Source organism: Typopeltis vanoorti, chromosome 10 (genome assembly GCF_054136105.1).
Source record: "Typopeltis vanoorti isolate ZY-2024b chromosome 10, IOZ_Tvanoo_1.0, whole genome shotgun sequence".
NCBI lineage: Eukaryota > Metazoa > Arthropoda > Arachnida > Uropygi > Thelyphonidae > Typopeltis > Typopeltis vanoorti.
In genome coordinates this window covers 52,956,393-52,975,086 of record NC_143558.1, presented here as the reverse complement: position 1 = coordinate 52,975,086, position 18,694 = coordinate 52,956,393, and the positions used below count along the sequence as shown (strand labels likewise).

General features: G+C 38.9%; 1 protein-coding gene across 1 annotated transcript in view; it reads right to left on the bottom strand.

Moving 5' to 3' along the window:
* Positions 1–231: 231 nt before the first annotated feature.
* LOC150102416 (muscle-specific protein 300 kDa-like) overlaps positions 232–18,694 on the bottom strand; it is a 1,203,500-nt gene continuing 1,185,037 nt past the window's right edge. The window contains exon 79 of the mRNA XM_090399574.1: positions 232–408. Within this exon, the coding sequence (XP_090255700.1) occupies positions 232–408 (177 nt within the window). The remainder of the gene's footprint in view (positions 409–18,694) is intronic.

Genomic DNA, 18,694 nt, shown 5'->3' with positions numbered 1-18,694 from the left:
AAGGTTTTCACTCAGAAAAAATTGGGTGTATATATAAATATAATATACTGACCTCAAAACTTAACTGCTTCTGCCATAATTTCAAATAAGAGATAACTAATAAAACATACTCTTTAATTAAGCCCTCTGTATTTTTTATGATGATTTGAAACACTTTTCTTATATATTTATCTAATCATAATTGACTTACACATAATCTTAAGTTCACCTTCAAATTTTATAATAAACTTTTCAAATGATAGACAAACGTACTTTCAGCATATCTTGTTTCGATTCTAATCTGGTTTTAAGGACAACAATATCAGCTGCTATTCTAGTTATTTCAGAATCGTCTTGTTCATTTTTATTCTTCAGAATCAATTCATTGTGAATATGGCCATCCAGACAGTACAATTCAACAATAAGAACCTGTTCAAATATAACACAAAATATTGTATTAAAATTAAAACTGCTTAACAGAGTGATAAATAAAAAGAAATACAAAACGCATCACTTAAATTATTATGATTAAATCCTAGATACAAAACAGTATTATTACAGGACAACAACATATGAGATGTACATACTGTAGATGATAGCTTGAGCAGAAATTGGATTTAACAAGAGAAGGATGTGCATTGGATTATATATATGATCATTTAAAGAAATGTATAGATCAGGCTGAAAAAGCTTTGGAAGAAAAGGTGAGAGATGAGAAAATATAGAATGGATGAGTCAACAAGTGAAAGTAACGATAGAAAAAAATGAAAAGGACACATAATTGATGGTTACACAGATTATTGATGATTATAAGCCTCTCAAGACAGACAGGGGAACAACAATATTAAGAGACATGCAAATAGAATAGTGGTTAAGGCTAAGGAAGAAGTGTGGGAAAATAAGTATAATGAAACTGAATATCTAGTGGGATATAGTTGCTCTTATGAAGCTTGATGATTTTAGGCAATAACATTATAGCCCCCCAAAAAATGCAATATTATTTCTCTTCATATCATTTTTCTTCTTTAAGAGATATTCTGAAGGGTTATATGATGACACAGTGGAATATCAAGAAACAAGATGTTATTGTCATTAGAAAGGGTATTTGAAGTGACAGTAGAGGTAGTGACACAAGCTGTTCAAAAATCAATGAATGGAAAGGCACTGCCCCTGGTGGAGTGGTAGCAGAGATGTTGAAGCATGGTGATAGCAAAGTAGTGCAGGCAGGCCCTGATGATGATATTCAACAAAATGGTTATGGATGGGATATCCCTTGTGAGTGAGTGAGTAGGATTTGTTATACTATATATATCATCTGACTATAAAAAGGGAAGAAAAGAAGATTCTAAGAATTGTAGAGGTATATGAGGATTGTTTGATAAGTCCGTACAAAAATGAAAAAAACTAATTTGCTATGTAGTCTAGACGGGAAGATCAGGGGAAATTTACATGAACGAACACCAAAAAGACGTGCAAAAAAGAAGAGAACACAAATCTGGCCTAGAATACCATACAACTTCCACCGGCCATAATATACTCTGGCAAAAAACCAACATGTTTTACATTGAAAAAGATTGTTACATAAGAAAATTTAAAGAAGCTGCAAACATGCTTAGAATTCCAAAGCAATGCAACAAAAACCAGGGCCTAATTCTACACCGAGTTTGGTCAGCATTGATAAAAAATATACCCAAGTCAGACCTCGGACAATGTGAATGTGAACAACAGAACGTGCAGCATCCAGCATTGTTCAAACATAGCATTGTACTTAATCTGCATTTAGATATTTAATTTAATGAACAGTTAGATGGCCACAACTGCATAGAATGAACTATTCTGAGTAATTTCTCATTTCTTGTGTTTAAACTTTTAGTTACCTTTGATTCCTGAAGATGTAAGTCAAACGACTTACGAAACTTATCGAGTTTTTTTATTGTTATTTATTTTAATAAACATGTGGTTCAATTACCAGAATCTTTCTTATGAACTGCTAAACCACAGAAACCTACGCCTAAAACATAATTTTTTTGGGACAAACATTTTTTATTTTTCAACATAGTCTCCTTTGAGGTCCATACACTTAGTCCAACGATGCTCAAGTTTTTTGATCCCATCCATATAGTATGATTTGTCCAACTCTTCAAAATACGCAATTGTTTTGGCAATCACCTGATCATTTGATGAAAATCTCTTTCCTGCCAGCCAGTTTTTCATGTTTGGAAACAGATAGAAGTCCGAGGGAGCCAAATCTGAAGAGTAAGGGGGGGGGGAGATGTGAAAGGACTTCATAGCATAAATCAAACAATTTTGCGGTTACAATTGCAGAAGAGCAAGCGGGTGCGTTGTCGTGGTGAAAAAGAAGATTCTTTTTCACCAAGTGTGGTCGTTTTTCCTTTATTTCATTATTTAAATGATCCAGCAAAGACGCATAATACACTCCGGTAATTGTTTTGCCCTTTTCCAAGAAGTCTATAAAGATTATGCCATGAGCATCCCAGAAGACGGTGGCCATAACCTTGCCTGCTGAAGGAATGGTTTTCGCTTTCTTTGGTGCAGTTTCCCTGCTTCCAACCGATTGTTTTGACTGTTCCTTGGTATCAGGCTGGTAGTGATGAATCCATGTTTCGTCCACTGTTACGAAACAATGCAAAAATTCCTCTGGATTCCGCTAAAAAAGCTTCAAGCTTTTTCTTTTTGACCTCCTTACAACAGTTCACACATTGATGCTTTTGATTCAGTGTGAGCAAACGCAGCACCCATCTTGCGGATAGTTTTCTCATATGTAAATGTTCATGTCAAATATTATGTACGTATGTGGTCATTTGAGATACCCACAGCTTTAGCAATTTCATGCACCTTCACTCTTCTATCATCCATCACCATATCATGAATTTTTTCAATAATTTCTGGAGTAGTGACCTCAACAGGGCATCCAGAACATTCAGCATCACTTGTGCTCATATGGCCGCTTCGAAAGTTATTAAACCACTTATAAACCATTCTAATCGAAGGTGCAGACTCACCATAATGTTTACCAAGCTTAGCTTTGGTTTCCTGAGTCATTTTGCCTTTCAAAAAAGTAATGTTTAATCACTACAGGAAATTCTTTCTCATCCATTTTTCACAAATCACGGTACTTGATCGATTCAAATGAACGCCAAACAGAGTAATAGATCTATCTGACTGAAACTTAGCGTGTGATCCTCCAACAGTTTCCGGCAACTAAAAATAACCTCGATATGTACTGGTGGTGCCAACTCTTAGCCTTTGCACAGATTTATCGAACAGCCCTCGTAAGTGTTGTGTGTTTGATCAGCAGGATATTTAGCCAAATTGTGAGAGAAAGATTTGAATTTAGGGTATTCCTAGTAATGTCAGAAGTGTGGTTTCATGGCATTAAGCTCATGCATAGATAATTATTATTATTATTATTATTGTTGTTGTTCCGGGAAACTCCAAGGAGTCGAGAGACTCATCGAGGGAGGCCCTAACATCATGTCTGGAACAACTATTCAACATTCACACAGTATCTATCATATCTTGCCTTGAACTCATTCACGGTCGTAGCACCCACAACAGACTCTGGAAGCTTATTCCACTCATTCACCACTCTCCAAGTAAAAAACCTAGCTCTAACACCCTTGTCAACCACGCTCTTGCCCAGCTTCCATGCATGGCCCCTAGTCCTCCCACCACCAGTCATATTTTCAAAAATATCTTCTGGATCAATCTTATAAAAACCCTTCAGTAATTTGAATGTCTCAATCATATCACCCCTCCTTCACCTATCGTCCAATTTCTGCAACCCACAAATCTTCAACCTATTCTCATAAGGTTCATTCCACAGACCTGCTATCATCTTGGTCACTCGTCTCTGGACCCTCTCCACTTCCTCCCCATCACGAAGAAACCCTGGTGCCCATAACTGGGCACAGTAGTCCAGATGGGGTCTTATCAAGGCTCGATACAGAGGAACAACAACTTGTTCGTCTCTGCATGTTAAAGTATTTTTCAGAAGCCAAGTGATTTGGTGAGCTGTTTTAGTTACTTTTGCAATGTGCCCCCTAAACTTCAACTCCCTATCCACCAACACTCCCAAATCCCTGGCCTCATCAATCTCCTGGAGTATGGTTCCACCAATGCGATATACTGCAGCTATTCTTTTCACCCCAAAGTGCATAACCTTACACTTTGCCACATTAAACTGACATCCATTTTTCCTAGCCCAGTCCTCCAAACTATCCAAATCATCCTGTAAAATTTTGACATCCTGTGCAGTCACAATTGCTCTACCCAACTTTGCATCATCAGCAAACAAGTGAACACTTCCTCTCAAATCCTTTCCAATATCATTGATGAACAAATTGAAAAGCAGTGGTCCAAGAACAGAGCCCTCCGGCACTCCACTAGTCACAAGACGTCTTTTTGACTCCACCCCTGAATAAACCACTCTCTGGTATCTCTCCTTCAACCACCCTCCTATCCATCTTACCAACCCTATATCTATCCCCATCTGCTCCAGTTTACTGATTAGGGTTCCATGTGGTATCCTGTCAAAGGCCTTGGCAAGGTCCAGTAGTATCACTGTAAACCCATTACCCCTATCCAGTTCAGCTGTCACTGTGTTATAAAACGTGAGCAAGTTACTGAGGCATGACCTACCCTTCACAAAACCATGTTGTCCCCCATACAATATCCCATTTTCATCTATCCAATCCTGTATTCTTTTCTTGACTAATTTCTCTAAGACTTTGACAATGATTCCTGATATGTTAATCGGTCGGTAATTTACAACAGCGGTCTTGGAACCACCTTTATGCAGTGGAACTATTTTCCACTCCTTCCACCAGCTCGGGACTAACCCAGACCCAAGACTCAAATTAAACAAAATGGTCAAGTGTACTGACAATTCATTAGCTGCTTCTCGTACAACACGAGCTGGTATACCATCCAACCCCACAGATGTATTGACATTGAGGTTATTCAATAGACTATTCCCGTATAATCTACTGTTTTATTCGTTTCTGCAATGTCACCACCTGGATGATATATTTTTGCAAAGTGCTAACTCAGTAACTCGGCTATCTCAACTGATTCAGTTACCTCCCTACCATCAGCATTCTTTAAAATCATTCTGCCATGTACATTTTTCCTTTTAGTTGCTACATATCTAAAAAACTGTTTAGGATTCTCTTTAGCCTGCATGGCCAATGTTCTTTCATAATCCTTTTTTGCTTTTCTTACCACACTCGTCACCCTTCTGGCCTGCGCTTTATACCGTTCATGTGCCTGCCGGTCACCTTTCTCCTTAAATTCCCTCCATAGTTGTTTCTTTTTTTGCAGCTCAAGCTTAATGGTGTTATTCATCCATTTAACCCCTACTTGATTTATTATTCGGACTCTAGGTATACAGTCAGCCATTGCTTCATGCAAGCACTTCTTAACCACCTCCCATGCACTATCAACTTCTAGTCCTTGCAGTTGTACATGCCATGGCACTGAGCCAATCAAACTCCGTAGTTGTCATACTTTCCAGCCCGATAATTCCACATGTACCCTGTCTTAATTTAAAATTCTACAGCTTTAGCCGCCTCCCAAGTCAAGACTCTATGATCACTCTCACCGATTGGTGGCAATGTGGTCATATTTGTTACAGCCAAATCCTCAGATGTAATTACTAGGTCAAGCACTCTCTGACCCCTAGTATTTTCCATTACATGCTGTCGCAGATAGTTATCCCTTAATAACCGCATAAAATCCAATTCCTTCCTCCCGTGTGTCCTCTCCTCACTCCAATCAATGCGACCATAGTTGAAATCTCCCATAATAATCACCCTCCTTCCACTCATTTCTTCTATTTGCTTGTGCATACTGTCACCACCATCTTTTCCATCACCTGGTCTATAGCAGCACCCAATTGTATATTTAGTTCTGCTAGCCGCAATCTCACACCAAATGGCCTCAAATGTGCTCTTTTCTCTATCCTGCAATTCAACTTCTATTCTCCTTGGCTGTAGCTCATCAGCTATCATCAACAATACTCCTCCCCCCATTTTATTCTTTCTGTCATTGCTGAACACACTATACCCATCACATTCAATCCCACTAGTTATATCATCTACAGTCAGCCATGTTTCACTAATACCAATAACCTGTGGTCTGGAAGTGCCAACCATGGCCAAAAACTCTTCCTTCTTGTTCCTAATACTCCTAGTATTAGTGTACATGAATTTAAGACCCCCATTAGCCCCAACCCTACCTTGATGCCTTATATTAACTATCCCACTCTGGTTTGTTGTCCTTATTTGCTCTAGCATATTATATTCATTCTTACATTCAACTGCCTCCCTAAGGACTGTATATCTACTCCCCCCCCCCCCTTAACGAATCTAGTTTCCCTGAATTTGCACATCCACTACATTCAGCAACACTTTCTCAAGTCTTCTTACACCATAACCATTCAAATGCAAGCCATCCATCTTATATAGATCCTTTCGCCCATCAAACTCACTCCACACGTCCACAAATTCCACACCACTCGTCATACATAACCCAAGCATAAAGTCATTCGCAATTATGGCCCTCCTTTTAAACATTTCACTGTCATACCGTGGCAAAAGACTAATCATTCTAACTCTCTCACTCTTTTCTTTTGCTACCTCAAATAATTCATTCAGGTCTTCTATCATTTCCATTTTATCTCCTTTCAAATCATTCATACCTGCCACAACAATCATTTCTTTCACCCTTTCCTTTTGCTCTCTAATAGACTCAGTTACATCCTTTATGGTCGCACCAGGTTGGTACGATTTTGTCAAATCCTCCACTAACACACCTCATACTAACGAGTCTCCATACAGCACTCTATCCTTCATTTTGTTCATGTTCACATTCATACGCCTATTTTTCCTGTCATACCTTTTATTATTGGTTGGTTCATTCAGTCGACTTTTGTTCATGCACTCTAGCTGCTGTTTTGCCCTTTCTATCGCACCATTCAACAACGCGATCTCATTCAATGCATCTATCTCATCTTTTTTATTCTCTGAGAAACTATTCATACTATCATTCACACTCTCATAATTTTCATGTACAACCTTGCCGTTTCTTGTCATATCGCTATTTTCTTCATTCTGAAGGTTGACAAAATTATCACACTCACGATCCGAAATACATTTCAATTCCTCATTCTCCCTACATTTTCTACATACATTCAATCCTTTATTATCATCTATCCACACTCCGACTGCACTCCGTAAAGCATACATTTCACAGCTAGTACACTGACTCATTTCTTTTATACCACTGTTCTTTGATAATGATGGTGAACCATCATTACTGGCCGCCATTTTCCTTCGTACAGGTGCCATAATTATTGCAACGTGTTTTATCAAATAATAAGTTATACACACCAAAAACACACAAACAGACGCACTAAAATACGCAAGGCAAACAAAACTACGCAATATTAACTAATTTTATCAACGATAACTGAAAATAATACTTATCTTATCAGGAGCTTGCACGAACACTACACACTACGATATAACCTCGAACTTCTTTAGGACAAATATTTCACAAGATGGTTATTGAGAATAAAGAACTCCATTTGATTTTTTGGATCTGGAGAAAGCTAATGATGCTATCCCAAAGAAGTGAATGTGGCAAGTATTGAAGAGAGAGTAGGTACAGATGGAAGAATGATAGCAATAGTGAAGAGGATATATTGGGAATGTAAATCTGGGGATGAACTTCCCTCTTTTTCCTGGTTCTCCCTTCTCTTATTCTCATAACTTTCTCTCACTTCTGTTATTTGCCTAGCAAGAGTTAACCTGCACATTAAGCTACACATTCAGTCATGCTATCAAAAGCTAAATCCATCAACATCTAATACAAACAGCCATCAACCAACAATCAGGATACTCTTATCTCTCTACCAGAACTTGCTCATTTTCAATGCACCAATTTGCTGTTTCTAAAATCTGAAATATTAACACTGCACTTATCAAGAGCTTCAGTATATGATTCATAAATGTTTTTTTTAATATTTTTTTATTAAATTCATTAATCATTATTAATTTTTTTTATAAATTTGTAAAAGAAATGGGCATACAGTCATTAGTTCCCTGTTCCACTGCAAAGTGAATTTCCATTCCTGACACTAGTGCATTTAAATAGCCAACACCCTAAAATCCACTTCACAATGGAACAGGAAGCTAATAACTTCTACCCTTCTTAGATACACTAATGCTTTCCTGATTGTTCATTATCTTTTTCTGTTTATAGAAAACCAACACATTCTGGGGGATATTTGCACAAATAATCATACCATTATCCAGATCAACAATATGGTATCCTAAAAACACTAACTCACAGAGCCAGAGCTATCTCTTCTGATAACAATGCTCTGACCACTGACCTCACTTCTTGCATCACATTTTTTTGCAGCTCATTCTCATGATTAATCCAAACAATTTGAGGCCACAATGTATTTACTAATGTAATGAACTCAATCCCTTTGTTCCATTTTTGTATACTCTCCTCTGTAGTGTGCATGACCCAATTGGACAATTCTCAGATTCCTGTTCATATCTACTGCTTCATTTATGACATCTTTACACATACTTAATAAGTCCAAACCATATGAGTACACTATCATCTTTTCATCATAACACTTCCATTATTGATCATATTTGTATCAATGATACAAATATGATATTTTACATACCTCCAATCATAATTTAGTTTCCTGACTCTCCTATTAGGTCTCATACCAGTAAATAGTTTTTACTCCTGATACAAACACATTCAGCTGCAGACTGTTCCTCTTATACACAATGGTTTCCATAAATTAAGAAACTATAAGAAAAATTACAATAACTTGGTGTGTGTGTTGTGGGGGTGCACATACAAGTCAGGAACATTATGTAAAAAGGGACACTGAGTCTGGTTATGGTAGTGTTAGCAGTATATGCAAATGAGCCAGGGCATAAAAACAAGTGTTTTGGAGTGGTTTTCCGTTTCATGTTTGCAGTGAGAATGAGGCATTTCATGACAGCAAAATTCCTGAATATGACTGCAAGACATCATTTAATCAATGAATTCAGGTGACCAGCAATCTTAATATGAGAGGCTAGCCAAAGTCAGGCGGAGGTCAGGTGGTTGCATGGGAGTCATTCCATGTTTCACAGGATGGGGAATTAACCCCAACAGTCACAAATAGAACCCTGGAGATACAGTGAAAGAAGGCCACAAAGTATAACTGCACTGGATGACGGACATTTCTGTCTGTCACCCAGTGCAGTTATAGTATATAGCAGCTGATTATATGCTCACTGATACAGGTGTGATATTCCAAATCAGCTACAATCTGACCTTCTGTTTGCTACAGGAGCATTGGTATCTGCTTCCACTGTGTGCAGAAGGCTTCACAAAGGTGGTCTCTATGCTGGACAACTAGTAGTCTGCATGCACTTATCCTCACTCCACAGGAGAAAACGTATGAAATAGGTCAAACTCAACATCAACTGAACCCAAGACCAATGGGGCTGGTATTGTTTACAGATGGATCCTGATGTTCTACAAAGTGATACCATGCATGCTCTGATCTGGGACATGTTATGATCCCTCTAATATCCATGAAAGGGACACTTATGGTGGAGTTAGTGCGATGATTGAGGAGGCATCTCATACGATGGATGCACTGACCTGTATGTGCTTCCTAACAGAACCATGAATTCTTCAAATTATAAAATGAGGTCCTGGACCCCTATGTTAATCCATATATGGATGCAATAGCAGAAACATTTATCCAACAAGATGATAATGTTCATATCGGGCAAATCTTGTGATCCAGTATTTTCAAGAAAAGTTGGTTGTTTATGGTTTGGCCAGCCAGGTCTTGCAACCTTAATCCTATTGAGCATGTCTAGAATGTTCCAGGTGAGCATGTTTCTGCTCTCATCCTGTTCCCCAAAACCTTGAGAACAATGGCCAATGGTTGTTATTACCAACTGAGCTCCTAGACACCATTATAAACAGTATGAAATGTTATTGTGGGCACTGTATTGCTGTGAGGAATGACCACATTCCTTGCTGTAGCACTTTGGTAATCTCATTTTGATCTCTTGTCTTCACGTAACTATTTGTTACTGAATTAATATCTTTATTTATAATTTTTGTTGGTGGTCCACATCTCATATCATTCTGCTTTTCACTGAATTGCATAAAAATTTATCATACATTTTTTGAGTTATTATGATTTTTCTCTTTGTTCCTTAAGTAATGGAAACCAGTATAAATCCCTTCTTCCTTCACTCCACATCTCCAAAAACTCACGACCATCTTTTCTGTATAGCCTATGAATTAAATCATTTACTATCATAATCCTTCTTCATTCTGTGTTATCATATGTGTGTAATATACTATTTTTGTTTCCTTCCTCTTCACTCTCCCTTCTTCCAGTAGTCATTTCTTATCTTATACAAGTGAATTCAACAGACAAATCATTTATTCAAACCAGAATTGATATCTCTCTTTCTTTTCTGATTTTGCAATTCTGTTCTTTTCAATCCTGGCTCTCGGAGGCAGAAGTATTAACTGGTATTGAGAGTAAATGATACAGTATTTTTAGAATGAATAGGAAAGATAGGAGAGGAGGTAGAGTGATGCTAATCATTTGAGTCCATGTAAGGTAGACAGACAGCTTCTTCTTCTTCTGTAGCTTTTCCCACTTAAGTAGGGTCGCTGTTTGTACTGAGTCTCCTCCACAACCTCCTGTCTTGGGCTGTAGCCACATCCAAGTTCTTCATCCTCAAGTCCTCTTCCACCACCATCTGTTCTTTGGCCACCTGTGCTTCCACCTCCCCTGCACAATCCATCTACATGACCTTCCTTCCCATATACTCTTCCTCCATCCTCATCACATGACCTAACCATCTCAACCTTGCCTCCTGTATCTTTGCTCCTAAGTTCATAACTTTTACTGTTCCCCTTAGATAGTCATTTCTCAGATGATCCTTTCTGGTCATACCGCACATCCACCTAAGCATTCTCATCTCTGCTACCTCCATCCTGCTGATGTTATTTTTCCTCAGGGCCACAGTTTCCATAGCATACGTCATAGCTGGTCTCACTACTGTCCTGTAGAATTTGCGTTTTAGATTGATCGGCACCTTCTTATCGCATAGCACTCCAGCCATCTCTCTCCAGTTCCTCCATCCTGCTTGTATCCTGCATCCCACTTCCTTCTCAGCCTCACCATCCTCTTTCATTGTTGAACCTAAGTATCTAAAGTCACTGACCTTCCTGATGACATTTCCTTCCAGCTGCAGATCTGTCTCTGGCTGACATCCACTTTGTCTTATTTCTGCTCAGTCTCATACCTCTCTCTTCCAGTACTTTCCTCCAACTTTCCAGTTTAGTTGCTACTTCTTCTCTTGATTCTGCAATTCTGCACACAGCAGATGTCATCTGCATACAACATAGTCCAAGGCGAATCTTCTCTCACCTCCTCCGTCACCACCTCCATCACAATATTAAACAGGAACAGACTTAATGCTGACCCTTGATGCAAGCCAACTGTCACTGGAAAACTTCCTGTCTCTCCCAGGCAGATCTGAACTCTTGTCTTCACATTTCTGTACATCTCCTGCACCAGCCTGACATATTTCTCCAGTACCTTCTTCTCCCTCAGACACCTCCAGACCTCTTGCCTTGGCACGCTATCATACGCTTTCTCCAGATCAATAAATACCAGATGTAGCTCCTGTTGCTTCTCTCGAAAGTTTTCCATCATCTGTCGTAACTCAAAGATAGCATCTGTCGTCGATTGACCAGGCACGAAGCCAAATTGCTCCTTTGCAATCTCCACCTCCTTCCTCAGTCTTCCATCAAGAACCCGCTCTAGGATTTTCATTGTGTGGGACATCAACTTTATTCCTCTGTAATTCTTATAGTCTTGTGCATCCCCTTTACTCTTATAGATGGACACAAGAGTACTTTCCCTCCATTCATCGGGTATATTTTCCTGTTGACAAACTTTTATTAACAGGTCCCACAGCAGGTCAATTCCCTCTTCCCCCAGTGCCTTCCATATCTCCACTCGGATCCTATCAGGGCCCACCGATTTTCCATTCTTCATCCTTCACTTCCACTCTACTAATGTTCTGCACCATTACCTCATAAGGCTCTCCATCTTCTCTGTGAGTCCTTGCATTTTCTTCATTCAAAAGCTCTTCAAAGTATATTCTCCATCTGTTTCTTATATCCACATCCCTCCTTAATACCCTTCTGCAAGAGTCTTTGATCTGCCTCACATGTATGATGTCCTTTGATGCTTTATTTCTACATTTTGCCAATCGATAAATCTTTCTCTGTCCTTCCTTTGTTTCTAATTGATCATAAAGGTCTTGATATGCCATGGCCTTTGCCTGTGCAACAACTCTCTTGGCTTCTCGCTTTTTTTTCTCTCTGTACTCCTCTCTATCCACTTCCACTCTTGACTTGTCCCACTTCTGCTTTGCCTCCCTCTTACTTGTCACTGCTTCTTGCATATTATTATTCCACCACCAACCCTCCATCTGCTCTCTAATCTTTCCAGATGTTTCACTAAGCACCTCAATTGCACAGCTTAGAATTTCTTTTGAATTATGTCTCCACTAATCTTTCGCACTTTCTAGTACATCCGACATCCTCTCTTACACCCTCTCCCTAAAACGGTTCCTCACACTCTCTTCTTTTAAGCAAAACTATTTAATTGACTTCCTACCATGGCTTCCAAAGGTTCTTATCTTCGACTTTATTTTAAAGTCTGTGCACAGTAGTTGGTGTTGCTGTGCCATTTGATCTGTTGGGAATACCTTACAATTTGTGCCTTAAGATGTTTTCTTCTAGTCAAAATGTAGTCAATCTGTGAACTGTTGTTGCCATTTCTAAATGTTATCAAATGCTCTTCCTTCTTACAGAAAAAGGAGTTCACAATTGCCAGATCAAATGCTATTGCAAAGTCCAAAATCCTCTCTCCTTCCTGGTTCATCATTCCCACTCCATGGCCACCATGCACCCTTTCACAGTCCCTATTTCTGTCTCCCTATGTGTCTGTTCACGTCTCCTCCTACCAGTGGCGCACTCAGGATTTAATCTTGGAGGGGGCTGAGCGCTCAGGATTTAACCTTTAAGGTAGGGGGCAAGTTGAGTAGACGTTTTGCGAATACACACTACACATCGCATACGACCTATAACTGAGCATCTACAGTGATTGCTAATTCATAAGTAGCACACAACATAAATTAAAAAAAAATGAATTTTAATTAGGAAAAGATGTTTGGAAATTTTTCTAGCGTTTTTTCCTTTTCTTTGGGGGGTGCCCTTGGTCCCCCCTCTGGGTGCGCCACTGCCTCCTACAATCACCATCTCATTTCTTCATCTAGCACATTCCAGAATTCATCTTTCTCTTCTGCTGTACAGCCAACTTGTGGGGGCACATACACATAAGACGACCAGATGCTCCTCTCCAAGACCCAGTTTCATTTGCATGATCCTGTCATTCCTCCTACCTACTTCCAGTACTTCACCCTTCATTCTGCCACACACCACAATTCCAACACCATTTCTTCCTTCTTTATTCGCACCAAAGTAGAACACTTTATACTCATCTCCTAGTTCCTTGCCTTTTCCACCTTCCGCCTTGTCTCCAACTTCATTTTTCCTCATCATGTCTGCCACCTCGCTTCCCCTTCCAGTTATGCTTCCAACATTTAACGTTCCCACTCGCAACATTCTCTCCACTTGCTGGGCTTGCTTCTTTAACCACACTCACCCTTGATGCGGTAGCCCTCATCCACTTCTTGCAGTTGTAGGGCGATGTGGCTCCGTGTCGCTTAAGGGATACGCCCTAGCCCTTGTATCACTTTCTTTTTGACTCATTTGATCATAGCTAGAGCTGGCAGTGAAATTTTATGACTGGATGCCATTCCTGACGTCAACCCTCACCATTTATCCGGGCTTGGGATTGGCACCTATTGGGGCTAGCTTAACCCCTTCGGTGGCTGCAATAGGCAAAATGACATAGCAAGATAGGAAAGATTCACCCATAGCCCTCGAATACTCTAATAGCATTGGGGGTAAGGAGCAAGAAAAGAAGAAAGAAGGGGAGGTGACCAGTCTACAGATAATATAACAGATGTATATTGTATGAAGTAAGGCATGATCCAGCATCAGGTACCTCGGGTTTGCCATGCCCGTACTCACTAAAGTGAGCCCATGAGGAAAGGTAGACAGACAGCTATGACTACAATATTATTAACAATTTTCCAAGTAGCAGTGAGTTTGAGGGTATTTGCTACGACATGCAGTTGAAACAGTTTTTCATGTAGCAGTAAGTTTGAGCTATTTGATGTAAGGTGAAGTCTACTAAGATCAAATAGATGGTGAAATTTTGTTAAAGACCTAGTGGATCAGCTGTTAGTGACAATAAAATGCAATGCCAAATAAACCTAATGGGTACCGAATTCTAAATTATCTTGTGTGATTTTAACTATATGAACATTATTCAATGTTTGGATAATTAAAGACATACATACAATGAGTTGCATTGTGGTCACAAAATCTGTGGTTGGTGACAGTGATCATGCTGTACTAATCTGGGGAGTAGCAAAGTGAATGGATAATCCATTTAGAAAAGGCTAAGCTGAACTTGAGAACAAGAAATTATGACCAAATGAGAAGAATACTAAGTTCAATCCCATGGTATCAATTGCTAGATGGGAAGGATATTGGCAGTGCATACAAAGTATTTAAAAGTACAACAACAATGCAATATCAGAATGCATCCCTGGAGTTTGAAGAATAAACAGGATGGGAGTGAAATGGATGTGCAATCTTATTAAGCAAGACAGAGTATTAAGAAAAAAAGATTATGTGGAAGAAATATTATGTACACAATGATGATGTCAGTTATGAAAATAAGGCATAGGCCAGAAGAGTAACAATGATCGTACAGAAAGCTAAGTATGAGTATGAAAAGAAACTGGCTCTGCAAGTTAAGACTACACAAAAGAAGGAATCCTATATTTACATTGCAAGTAAAAGAAAGAATGTGAAAGAGTAACTCTTGCCAATGTTGATGTTAGATGCAGAAGACATTATTCAACTAATGAGTGCCCATTTTGCTAAAAGCTATCAACATGGTGTATGCAACACTGAGCTCAAAGCTAATTCTATATTGGAAGAAGAAACTCAGATGCATGAGGAAGAGGTACTAGAGCTGTTGCATAAATGAAAATGAATTCGACAATAGTAACTAATGGGATGACAACAAGAATGCTAAAAGTGTATTCAGCCAAACTCTCTGGTTTTTATTATGACCTAGGTATATAATTTCAGTCTCAGCATAGAAAAAGTTCCACAGGAGTTAAAAGAATAATCCCATTGCACAAAGGTGGTGCAGAGACTGATGTGTCTAACTCAGTACTTCTGGAGTGTGAAAATTTTGAAAAAGTTGATAAGAGATAGCATTCAGAAATGGATTGACAGAAAATCTATAATTTGCATTGAAGAGCATGGATATACTAAGGGTTAGTCATGTTTGAGTAACTTGTTTGCATTTTTTTATAATATGACAGCTGAATTAGACAAGGGGGGAAGGGAGGATGAGTATGTGGGAAGAAAGGTCATGCAGATGGATGTGCAGAGGAAGAGGAAGAGGAAGCACAGGCAGCCAAAGAAGAGGTGGAGTAAGCTGGTGGGGGAGGACTTGAGGATGAATAACTTGGATGTAGTTATAGCCTGAGACAGGAGGATGTGAAGGAGATTCATTAAAAACAGTGATCCTACTTAAGTTGGATAAGCTGCAGAAGGAGAAGAATTAGACGGGGGTGGGGACAGACACACCAAAAAACATTTAGACTTTGCTAAACTTTTGACAGGATTCAGATTGGAAAGTTTTTGAATAAGATGAAGAGTAAGGGACTGGATTATAAATTACTAGTTTGGATAACAGGATGGCTGAGCAAAAGATATGGAAAAATTGTGTATGATAGGAAGTGATTCTACAATATTTAAAGTGACCAGTGGTGCACACCACTGGTCACTGTATTCTCCACTCTATTTCTCTTGAGTCTCTTATGCTATCCTATCTTCCAGACTACCATCACAGGGATCCAATGCCCTTCTGCCATGTTTGCTGTCCAGTGCGACCTGTGGACACCCAAGAAAGGGAGATATGATAGTCTTGCACTGCTTTGGCATCTGATTTGGGAAGATGGGCTGTCTTGAATGGTCTAGCCAAGATTAGTTAGTTAGTGGGCTTCCCTGCAAGGTTCAACAGTGTTGCAGTAAGTCTCTAACTCCATTATCCAGGGTTATGACCCAAGCTTGCTGCAATGCTGGTAAAGTCTCCAGGGTAGCCCTGGCATGCTCCTCCTTTTATTTTTCAGGTGCCTTCACTAGGTCCAACCAAGTACTGATATCATAGATATGTCACTTGATTACAGTAGTAAAAAAAAAAAGACATGTGACAACAGTACAAATGAACTAGTATTTCGATGCAACAGGTGAAAAGCAAATAGGGAAAATGTCACCCTTCTTTATTCAAAACAGTTTAGAAGGACTGCCGGGATCTCCCAGAACAGTTTTAAAACCACTATATAGTAATATTTTCATGAAAACATCATATCAACACCATTCAGAAAAATTACTCAGTGCAACATACTAATTACAGTAACACCTCATAAATCAAAATTTTTCTAGATGAGTGATATCAGAATGGGATTCCTTAATGATCCACATGAGGAAATATATTCAGACCTTAAAAATCACAGAGTGACTGGTATGAGGCACATACCAATACATAGAGATAGTCACCTTCTTCCGATAAGAAACTTCATCCTCACTTTTCATACACCTAAACCTCCAACATCTGTAAAAGCAGGTTATTTCAATTGTTCTATTACACTGTACATCCCTAATTCCCTGAGATGCTATGTTTGAATGTTAGATATATGACATACTCAAATTACATGTCATAACTCTATGATGTGGTAGTAAAAAAGCATGATAATAAACCTGAAAGAAAGCTAAAGGTGTCAAATGCAAGGATGATCATCCAGCCTAATTACTTGTATTCCAGAAGAGGAAGGATGGAAAAATACACTAAAAAAATACAAAACATAAAATCAAAACAAAATATATCATATCATCATCATCATCAAATTCCTGCCATGTACCCTCAAGGGGTGTACAGGATATGACAGTACTACATGAAAAAAAATTACATCATTACTAACTTTCTGTCTACAATTTTCCTCCAAATCAGTCTGTTACTTGTCAAGACTCCAACATTATCAGATCTTATATTTCTATCGTCTAAGGCACTTTGTACAGTATCAATCCACCTATATCTTGGTCTTCCTCTGGGTTGTTTTCCTGCCAACCTGGCAGAGAACACTTGTTTTGCTAATCTTTCCTCTCCCATTCTATTTAAGTGACCATACCATCTGAGATTAGCTCTGCTAACGCATTCCTGGATGCTGACAATGTCAAGTTCTTTCCCAATATCCTCATTTTTAATATGATATTGCCATTGATGCCATCTGTTCACGCCTCTAATCTTTCTCAGGACTCTCATATCTGCAGTCTCTAGTCTTTGGTCAAGTGTTTTACTTCTGACCCAGCTCTCAGATCCATAAGTCAAAATTGGTTTGAACACTGTCTTGTATACAGCTAATTTAGTGTTCCGACTAATTTCTTTCTTATTCCATATGAATTTATTCAATTGACTTCCCACGATACCAGCTTTGCTGATTCTGTTGTCTATTTCTATATTTAGTTTGCCATCTTCAGTAAAAATTGTGCCTAAGTAGCTGAAATGTTTTACTTGTTCCACAGGTTCTCCATTCACAACACAGTTGACATTTTCAATGATTCTGCCTATTTTCATTGTCTTTGTCTTTTTATTGCTGACCTTCATACCATACCTATTACAACAGCTATTCAATTTAGTCAGAGAATCTTGCAGACTTGTAGCGGATTTATTTAGAAGTATAACATCATCCGCATAAAGCAAAGAGCTGACATTAACATCTCCAATTTTGATATCAGGTTTAATACCACATTCCTTCATAATGTGATCCATATAGATAATGAATAACAGAGGGGATAATGTACATCCTTGTCTCACACCAGATTTAACATTAAACCATCTTCCTGTACTTCCTTCAATTCTAACTGCTGACTCACAACTCAAATAAAGACTAAGTATTGCTTGATATAATGCCCCATTGACACCATATAACTGCAGCGTATTGAATAGCTTCTCTCTTGGCACCTTGTCATATGCCTTTTCCAAATCGACAAAACTTAAATACAGATCTTTGTTATATTCCCATGCTTTCTCGACTATTTGTCGTAAAGTGAAGATCTGATCCTGACAGCCTCTATTTGGCCTGAATCCAGCTTGTTCTTCACCAAGCTTTTCTTCCACAATTCTTCTCAACCGTTTCTCAAGTATACTTGCATAGATCTTGCCAGGAACACTCAGTAGGGAAATACCTCTGTAATTCTCACATTCAGTTTTATTTCCCTTTTTATATATGGGTACTATGAGAGCTCTACTCCAATCATTGGGAATTCGTCCCTCTGCCCAGGCTTTCTGAACTATGCAGTGCAGCCACTGTAAGACTCTTATACCCCCACACTTCAGCATTTCTGGTCGAAT